The following is a 10497-nucleotide window of genomic DNA, read 5'->3' as shown; positions in this document are numbered from 1 at the left end:
TCTCTCTCTCTCTCTTTCTCTTTCTCTCTTTCTCTCTCTCTTTCTCTCTCTCTCTTTCTTTCTCTCTTTCTCTCTCTCTTTCATTCTCTCTCTCTCTCTTTCATTCTCTCTCTCTCTTTCATTCTCTCTTTCTCTCTCTCTCTCATTCTCTCTTTCTTTCTCTCTCTCTCTCTTTCCTTCTTATTTTAACATGCAGGTTTCTGAATTTCCTGTGCAGTTTATGCTTTCAAGAACAAAATTAAATACTTTGTGGTTTTCAACAAGTCTATAAAATAGTATAGATTAGATCAAAGCAGAAGCACCACAAGAAGCTGAATGTTTTTCCCCTTTGGGACAAGGGGAGGGAATAGGAGACTGAAATGCTAAGAGGGAACAGATTGATATTTGAAGAAAATAATTTTCAAGAGAATTAACATCTAATGAAAGAACAGACAACTGCATAAAGGTAAAAAAAAGAGAAAATAGTCCATAAACTCCAAATAAAAAACTAAGGCATGATCAAGGGAGTCAAACGCAATATAAAAAATTTCAGAGGTAGAGTAGCATAATTGTGAAGTAAGAAAATACTCATATTTGTGTTAAGCCTGAAACTAGAAATCATTGGAAATTAAAGAGGAAGAGGGGCATCTTATTCTATGAGAAACATATTTGTTTTTTATGAATACATAACATGGAATCAGTTTCAAAAGAAACAACACTGAAAATCAATGCCTGAAGAAATGAAGTTCAACAGCTTGTTTTCTGAAGAATAGCACATCCTGAGACCTCCACTGACTAGGAGGGGTGCTTAATTTAGACATTTGATGCTAACATGGAGGCAAACAGCTGCTTCAAAGTTTAGAGAAGACAACTGTTTACAGTAAATGCGTTTCAGTTTCCAGCTGGAACTTCTTACTTGACAATCTCCTCCCATCATCCTCTATCTGCAGGGAGCAGAAGCTCTTGCAGCCTCTTTTGCACAGTCCCTGGTGACTAAAGGTAGCAAAGTGCAAAAGAAGGGCAAGAAAAGATTAAAACATGAGGGCAGTGGGGATGAGGAGGCTGTGAGCAAGATCTACCATTCATGCTTGGGGAAAAAAGGGCTGTGCAAGAGGAAAAGGGCTCTTGTGATTTGTAACAGATAAAATGCTTCCTTTTTCTTCATTTTAAAAGAAAACATAGCTCTAAAACTGGTTTGGATGTCCACTGAATTTGAAGCTGTATTGCAAATAATAATTAATAAAATACAGGAAAATAATAAAGACTGATAAAAGATGGGGAACAGCAACACCAAAAGTTAACATCTATCTCTTTAAAAAATTAAAGAGCTAGTTTCTGCAGCAACATTAATTTCTCCAACAGTGATAACAGCTAAAGGGATAGAGAGTGCAATGTGTTGAGAAAGCAGGACTTCAGGCACTGAAGTTATAAATACTGAATATGATGAAAGCCAGTATTACATATTCCAACAATATTAGCATCCATTGCTTGCAAAAAATCCACGAGGGAACCATAGAACTTAAAAACAAAGAGTTTAGAATTTACTTTTGTTGTAGCATCTGTCATTTCTATAGATGCTATGGAGAAAATAGCTAATATTATGCTGCAATATGTGGCCTTCCATACTCTAAATTTCAAAAAAGTTTACTTATGAGACTCTATTCCTACTTTTGAATTTGCAGAAATAATTTTTCAGCCAAGAATAGAAATCTTTCCTTGATTTCTTCACAGAAACAATAATTTAATGAGTTGTTTTAAGTATTTTTCTTAAAGGTAACAGGAAAACTAACACTTTCCCTGGCTCTGCTTTTCAGTTTCAAGTCTTTATTTCCTTTTCCACAATAATTTTTCCAAAGCAGATTTTCAGGATGTAAGCACAAAAACCCCCTTTTACATACATTAAAAACCTGATGTTTTTGCAACTGCTAAAAGGTTGCATAGTTTGGGTTGGGGGTTTAGGGGTAGGGAATTTTGTTTGGATCAGCTTTTTTGAAAAAAATAAGTTCCATTTTAAAGTATTAAGCTATTTTGGGGCTGTGCTGCATGCCTACACATATTTATAGAAAAATCTAGTCCAATCCCCCTCTGCATTTATTATAATGTCTCTTTGGTCATTTATAATGTACTCAGAGGCATTTTTAGGTTTCAAAAGAAATAATCATTGCTGAACAACATAATCTAAATGTCTAAAGCATCTGCTGTGTTGTGTGCATCCATTATTGGTATTTGACTAGGTGAAGTTTTACAGCCTTACCATTTCAATGGGGAACAGGGTGAAAAGCTCAAAATATGCAATGGGTGTGGAAGAAAAATGAGCATGCTGGACATATATACTGTAAAGTACCTTGTAAACTTGATTTCATTAATTTCTTAGTTTCATACTAATGTAAATTAGGCCTGATTCAACTCAGAGAATTGACAGTGTGGATGCTCATACGAATTAAAAATAATTTTTTTAAAAAGTGTTCCTCCCCATTTGCAATTCATTTTAAGATAACAGTAAGTGTTTTCAGTTCAAAGAATTCAGTTGGAGTTCTGTGTTATTTATGATATGTTTTCCATTCTTAGTGTGATGCAATGCATTTTTATTTGATTTAGTACCTCAAGGTTTTGTAATGTTGCTGCAATGCATGTTAAAAGTTCCCGGTCCCTTGACTTCATATTAATTCAAGCTCAATTTCCTCTTCAAATAATACAGTTAAAGAATGCCTAAAAGGAACTTATTAAAATATGTGTTCATTTTAACCTGTTGAAAGTACACTAAGTTCATAATTTGAGGCACCTTAAAGAAGGTAAATAACAAAATGATTTTTTTTCTTTTACCTTATAAAATACTTTAAACCAAATTTTCCACACTTTTTGCAATTCTGACCTATTTTTACTCTCACAATACTGTAATTCTGTTGAAATATTAGAAAACTTATAGCACCTAATAGAAAAATATACAAGATCACTGTAACATTAAAAGAACTTGGCAGAATCACTTACAATGCAGAGCAATTTCCCCACGTGTATCTTATTCATATCATTAGCAACATTGATGGTGCATGAAGAAGTTATATACACATTTTAAAATTATATCAAAGCCCAAGACTGAAAATTCTTCTCATGCTCCACTTACAGCTTAAGGAAAAAAATAAAATCCAAGTACAACACTGACTTACTTCCAATATGATCAGCACGTAGACACCTACTAAGATGATGGATGCTACTGTTACTTGTGCCTCTATATTTGCATGAAGGTACTGATGCTTCATGGAGAGAGGAACACTTCCAGACTCCTGCAGGAAAGCTTGAATGTTTATGAAGATGGTGCCTCTGGTGAAAGAAAAAGAAGTTTTGTTTATTCCTGGAATGAAATACCTTTTGTTTTATTTGTGCATTATTTTATATTGAGTACCTATTAATATACTTGTTATATCTTTACAAAAGCAAGCAACTCCTCAAACATCTTCAAACAAACTCTAACCTTCTAGAAAGCATTGTTTAGAAATTAACTCAAGTACAAACCAGTCTTGTAAATACTTTCAAAGACCAATAAGGAGTCATCCTTTCCTGCCTTTCTGAAACATGCAGTGATAATTATTTTTAAAATGTTATTTTAGTCAAGTCTATGGAAACTGCTCCTTAAATGCATCATTTTTCAGTCTATTAGCCAACCTGTTTGCTATCTGAAAGGTTCTAGTTGTGAAGATTTGCTGATTTCTTCTTGAACTTAAGGGTAGAGACCAGTTGTATACCACCTGCAAGAGAGTCATATTCAGCAATATTAGCAGAAGTCAGTGATAGTGATATGTCTCTGATACAGGGTTTTATTCCTATTTTTCTCTCTTCTGACAATTTTTGTGGTTTTTTGTGGGTCAGGAATAAAATCAGCCTAAATCAGTTCTCCCTGATTAGGTTTGTTATGGGTGCTCAGGCTTAATCAAACTAAATCGTCCTCATACTCAATCAATGAAGTGAGAGACACCTCCAGGATGTCCTCCAGAGGGAAGATGCCAAAACACATTTTGCACTGAATATAGAGAACAAAATTTTGATGCAGGAAGCCCAGAGAAGCCTTATAAAGGCAAATGAAAATGCAACTTTAATTGCAGTAAGTTTTCTAATGCTGAAAGTGAAACACTGTGCAGCAAGAAGAAGCATGGCCACTTAATCCACACAGTGGTGATGGAAATAAATTATAAAACACCTCTCAGAAAAAGTGAAAGAGAATTTAAAGACTATCACCTGCTGCTGATGCCTCCTCCTTGATCCTGCGTCTTCACTCTGGCTGATTTGTACAACAATGTATTCCTCTGTTTGCTCATCCACAGCTTGTGCCCCAAATGGGCCTCCTATATCTAACTTTAACAGAGCAGAATCATGAAAGTCAGTCAGATTCATAGCTATTAATAAAGTTGTTAAGGTGCAAATATCCAGTAAAAATAGTATAGGCTGTGTAGGATGTACAAATTCCAGGAAAAAAAAATAGTCAAATTATATTGAAAAATACATTCTTCAGCTAAATTTCAGGAATTTTGAAAAAAACAAAACCAATGTCTACTTCCTCACCAAGTAGTACTGTTTTGACCAAGTTTCCTAATAAAACAAGAGTTGCAAGTTCAGAACCAATATCTTCCCTAGTGACTTTTGGGATTACCAGTGCTTTTACCGGATGTATCAAAGCTTCAAAATAGCATAGAGAGATACACAGAGAGACAGAGAAGTAAGGCTCTGTAAGTACTCGTACTCATGAAAGGCAACACCATTAGCTCAGCAATTTAAACATCACAGAACTTGTACTGGTGAAAACAGTGTAGAAAGTGCAGAGGATTTTGTTTGATTATTTGCTTTTTGGTCAAAGTTTTGCTCACACTGTTACAAATATCTGAAAGACATTTTCAACCTCCTTTCAGCTGAAGTACTCACAGACTCTATTGCACTCAGCTCCCTCATCTGCTTCTTTTTTCTTGAGATATCTCACATAAGGTACGGTCAAACTACACGCCTAGTCTAGTATAATTGAAAGATCAGCCAACCATGATCCATTCCACAAATCCATTGGAAGTCTGGTTCTATTAGTTCCAATACATCTAGGGCTTTTAAAACATAGATTTGTAATAGTCCACTTCTGGCACCGTTGAAAAAAGCATTCCTGTGGCTTGATTGGTGGGGAAGGGAGGGAAGGAGGAAACCTGAGCTTTTAAACTCTCCACAGTTTGTTTGTTACTGTAATAGAGCAATATTGTAATTGCTTTGCTCCTGTCTGTGACAGGTAGAAAGCTAAGGCATAACCAATAAAACAAAAAAAAAGCTAACAAACAAAAATAACTCCTTAGTTTTACACATACATGTTCCATTAATCACATGCTTGAACATCTTCAGTTTTAACATCAAATATTTTATTGAGAATATTACAGAGAGAGAGTAAAATGTACCACATCATATACCCACCAACACAGTTTTCCCAAAAAGATGCTTTGTAGCCCTCAAAACTATGAGACTTTGACAGGAAAAGAAAAAACCTCAGGATAGTTAGAGGACTCAGGGCAGTGATGTACTCTGTCCTGCTTCCAGTGACCCCCAGGGACGATCATCCATGTTAAGTCAGGATCTAATGGGGAAAGATTTGGGAGATTATGAGGTCCTTTGGGATCTACAAAAGAGTAATCTCTCACAGTAACCAAAAAAAAACCACCCTAGATCTGGTACCAGGTGGGCAGCCAGTGCATTCAAAGTAATATAAATGCCACCCTGCTTAGCAAGGCAAGCTGAGCAAACACCACCAGTAACACTCACATGCCATTAATTAAAGAATTAAGCTCCCAAGCATCTCTTTGCTTAATGGAATCACACAGGAAAGGATAAAAAAAATTATCTCACATGGAGACAAATCCAGTCTGAAGAATTTACACTCACAATCCTTAGCAAACACAAACAGAAATGACAACAGTTCTCTTCTGTTTCTGAAAGTTTTAAATACAATTTGGCATCACAGTTTTTCTGTGTCACTAGTTGATATATAATAGGAGTCTCAACAGGACCTATATCCCTACCTTTAACTAGACACATTAATTAAACCTTCTAAAAGGTCTGCTCACCTGAAGTCATTAACCCTACAATTTGGGACAACTTTTAATAGCCAGTTTTTCACTAGGCATGTAGCCCGTTATGTCTTGAAAAGCTTCAGGTGCATATAATTATGGCAGCTTCCTTTTAAGCAATACTTTTAAAATAAATCCTGTAATTACCTAGATGACACATTCAGGAGCTATTAGGAAGGATGTCTAAAATTAAACCTTATTTTCAAGAAGAGTGGCTCCTTTCTTCTTTTCCTCTACAGATAAGGATACTTTTTCCATTCCATTCTGTGCACTTATAAAACCATTATAAAGAGCCATAGGAAAAAAAAGGGAGAAAGGTTCTCCTTTGATTGCAAGTGCAACAGAACATCATTCACCAGTCTGCATAGAGGCTCTTAAATCCCATCAGAGTTATCTTTTTCCAAACAATATTTAGGGACTCTGTCATACTTCCATTGTTACACTGCAGCAGATCACAGCCTTTATGAAAGGTGGAATCATAACACACCAGAAGAAAATTTCAGACATGCTTCCATGAAAAAAATATGATTTTTTATGAAGCTGCACTTCAGAATATTTTTGTTCTGCCTTACCTTGTTTTTATGTTTCCCTTAAATTGCCAGAATGTGATTTCCTCTAAATTTTAATCATTCAGATATGGACAACTTTTGGGAAAACTCTCTTTTTACTTCTAATACTCCTTTCGATTCTGCAATTTAAGCGTGCTTTTCCTTTCCTGAACTTTTCTTTTGTAATGCGTCCTCCAGTGTCCCCCTTTAAAGCAAAAATCCCCCTGGGGAGATTTACGGACAGAGCTGATATTTTTTATTTCACTTCAGCTAAACTGCTTCATTTTGATACAGTTCTATTCTTGAAATCTCATTATTGCTGTGAATTAACCCGTCAAGGGATTTGGGTCTGTGTTTGCTCTGCGAAGCATTACACTGTGGCTGGCACCAGAGCAGGTCTGCTGCTCCCAGCTGAACCCAGAGCTGTGTTTCCTGATCCTGGTTTTCTGAAGAGGTTTTGGGGAGTATGTGACTGTCACCTCCTGTTACTTTATTTTCATGTGGCTTATGTAGACAACATGATGGAATGGGATGCAGTGGCTGAACATTTAAACTGGTGCTCATTCACCACAGTTCCTGCTCCTGTACTTTGGACATCTGCATCTGATGGTTGCTTCCCTAAAATCAGTGATGAAAAGGTGCTTGTAAGATGGAATTTATGGCTTCATTTTGGACTACCACAAGAAGGTGAGAATAACTGCTCCTGAGGAACATCCATTCTCTCTATTAACTGTAACGAGAGCCTAGGATGACTAACTCAGGAGTAGCTGAGTCAGTCCCCAAAATACCGAGTCCCTGCTCTACTCTCCATCATGTAATTATTTCAGAATGTACAGAGGCAGCCAAAAAGCCCTGTTTGACAGAGATTCTCTGTTGTATTTGCACACAGATGGCTGACTTTATGCTTTCTTTAATATCTATTTGTATATCCTCTTCTGTATACTGTAGAATGGACCTTGAGTATGCTATGTCTATGGGTTACTTTTCAAGTTTCTGAGGTAGTTATACTCCATTTATCCTGATTTATGACCAAGTCACTTATGCTAGTTTCTCTAGGATATCACCATTTTAGAAAAGGCCTTTTCCCTGGATCTTAGCATACATTTTTGCATTGTCCTTAACTGGTATTATTTCTGCATTGGTATTTGTGCTTTTCTTTTTTTCATTTCCTATCCCTGTTCTCATCTCTGGTGAGGATTTTTCTACATCATCCCTTCATAACATAAGTTAAACCACACACTTCTCTGTCCCTATTGGCTTCCCCATCTGATGAATGCTCTAAGAACTTCTTATTTTCCTCCTTTTTTGAGTGTGAGTAATCCAGATTCATTATTGTCTACACTGGATACATCCTTTCTCTCTGCTCCATCAGTTTAAGTTCTGTAACAAACTAATTTCTACAGCATTTTATCAATTGTGTCTTGAGATTCTGCTTCTTGGCTGCCTCTGCACGTGGTCCTGGTCTTCATCCATCTATTTAACAGGTTGAACATTGCCTGCAGGCCTAAAGGCTTAGTACATTTCCAACAACATCGAAAACAGAAACAATTTTTAAATGCTTTCTTCAAGTAAAAATTATGGAGGAGAGTCTGCCAGCGGTGAACTAGAGTTACAAAATAAGAAAATATTCAAAGGGGGAAAAGAATGAAAGGGATTAGAGAGGTTTTGTAATTAATTACATTAATTTATGCTCCCTGGAGAAGAACCTTCAAGGAAGCTGAAAATTCTGCAATATAACTATATTCTTTGCCTCACAATCCTTCTTTCTATATATACACCTCTTGCATAGGGAATGGGAAATATTGTTTACCATGTCACTAATGGTCATGGCATGATTACAAGTTTTCTAGTGACCTTTCCTTGCTCCAACAGTCGCACCAATAACACAAATTCATTAAGAAATCATTCAAACTCATACAACTTCAGCAAGGAATTTGATAACAAGGAGTCTTAAGTCCGTTTGTACTAGAGATTCCTCATCCATATGTGGAATTGTTCTAAATAGTTCCACTGAATCCAAAGAAAAGAGAAATCTAGCCTATTATTTAAAATTCAACATATTTTTACTATTGAGATACATCTTCTACTTTCTAAATTTGAGATCTTAATCCTGGACTGGAAGTGATAAAATCTCTCATGGAGAGAATGGAAATACATCCATGAAAATGGCCCCTGTCTAGTCAGTTTGATATCTCTGGTTTTGTCTGATTTGGAATAAGCAGATACACATTCAGATGTGACTTCAGGTTATGTACTTTTATTGAGTTTTATTTTGAACATAAAGAGCAAGTGAGTAAGAAACTCTCTATGCTGGGTGCTGTGAAAATATATAAATTTCAAAATGTCATCCTTTGTTCAAAAAATTTAACTGCGGAGACATCAAACACCTAAACAGTCAGATAATCAGATCAGGACTGAAAGACTTTAAAACATATTTACAAAAATGCAACATCCTTGGCCAGACTCAGGAAGAATTTACAGTCCACTCTCCAGGTAATTTCTGACAATCAGTCCAAAAAAGCAAAATGAAATTGCTTTGCTCGCACTGATCTAACCTTTCCTCACCTATAACATGACTGGGTGCAAGTACAAATGTTGAGAGGGAAGAAAAGGTTGTTTCTGAGGGACAGAGTAAAGATAGAAACACTTCAGTGAGATAGGTGTGAGATCCATTGCACAGAAATGAGCTAAAGACTTACCATTTTTGGAAAAATAAAATATTTCTACTATTGAGAAGTGTAGAAATAGCTGTAACTGTAAGAGATACAGTGAAAGAAAGAAGGCACTGTATCAGGGAGACAGACATTTCTCTAAATTACAGTGAAATAGCATACAGTTTGCATGATTCCTTAAAAGCATGATGAATCTCAATTACTTTTTAATTTCATAAAACCTAGTTCAAGTCAAAAAGTGAGTGTCTAGTTCTGCTCCAGTTGTCCATTCCCTATTGCTGGACAAAAGCTTGACATTTGCTTAGATCAGAGCAGTAGTTATTAGAAACAAAAGAATGAACACAAAGTATATTTAGTACTTCAGAAAAATTTTCAAGTCTGAAAATGTATGTAAGTTGTGAAGAATAAGAGTATTTCTCATTCACTCTTTGATCACCCAGTTAATGGAGAGACATTTCCTGAAGGTCTGAATGGCCAAAGAGTTAAGAAAAAATAAGAATGTTCATGTCTTAGAATAGGTACATGTAATTAAACAAAGAAATGCTTAAATTTATACAGACTCTATATTTCTTCTTCTATCATCTTAACAACTAAAGATGTTCTCCCCTTAACATACAGCCTTTGAACAAAAGATCTGAAAATGCTTCACACATTTTACATCAATAGTGACATTGAATCTTGCTTCCTGCAGAAAGTGTCCTCAAGTCAGGCTTCAGTATAAACTTCCTTCTTTCCGGTATTATAGAGTTGACTGTTAGGATTTAAAAACTAATAAATCCCAAGAATTTATGTTCAAAGAGAGACATTACCAATATTTTGAAAAGCTATACTAAAATAACTGAATTTGTGCCTGGTGCCTATACGGAAATCAGTATTAAAAAAAAATTGGAAAAAAAAAAACCAAAAAAAAAAAAAAAAACACCAAAAAAAACAGCCAGACACAAAATTACAGACTCAGAAAGCTTCTATTAATTCATAGGAGGCAAGATGTTGTTTCCAGAATCTGCAGCCAGCATACCTCAGTGTTACATGCCAGATTTGTATGCATGGGGATGAACAAAGCCATGGGAGATACACATGGGCTAATAATAAAGAAGGTAATGGGAAGAAAAACTGCTAGAGTAAAACCAAATCAGAGATACAGGTATAGCAACATAGAGATCTCATCTGAAAAGCAGGTCACCTCCACACCAGCTAATGAAGGCCTCTCCC

General features: G+C 35.8%; 1 protein-coding gene across 1 annotated transcript in view; it reads right to left on the bottom strand.

The window, feature by feature from the left end:
• The window catches only part of OCA2 (OCA2 melanosomal transmembrane protein), a 161529-nt gene that overhangs the window by 121623 nt on the left and 29409 nt on the right, over nucleotides 1-10497 (bottom strand). The window contains exons 6-8 of the mRNA XM_005422699.3: nucleotides 4210-4367; nucleotides 3640-3722; nucleotides 3144-3297 (exon numbers count right to left, since the gene is read on the bottom strand). Of these exons, the coding sequence (XP_005422756.1) occupies nucleotides 3144-3297; nucleotides 3640-3722; nucleotides 4210-4367 (395 nt within the window). The remainder of the gene's footprint in view (nucleotides 1-3143; nucleotides 3298-3639; nucleotides 3723-4209; nucleotides 4368-10497) is intronic.

The sequence above is a fragment of the Geospiza fortis genome, unplaced genomic scaffold (genome assembly GCF_000277835.1).
Source record: "Geospiza fortis unplaced genomic scaffold, GeoFor_1.0 scaffold366, whole genome shotgun sequence".
Classification (NCBI taxonomy): domain Eukaryota; kingdom Metazoa; phylum Chordata; class Aves; order Passeriformes; family Thraupidae; genus Geospiza; species Geospiza fortis.
This window is presented reverse-complemented; position numbering and strand designations above follow the sequence as displayed.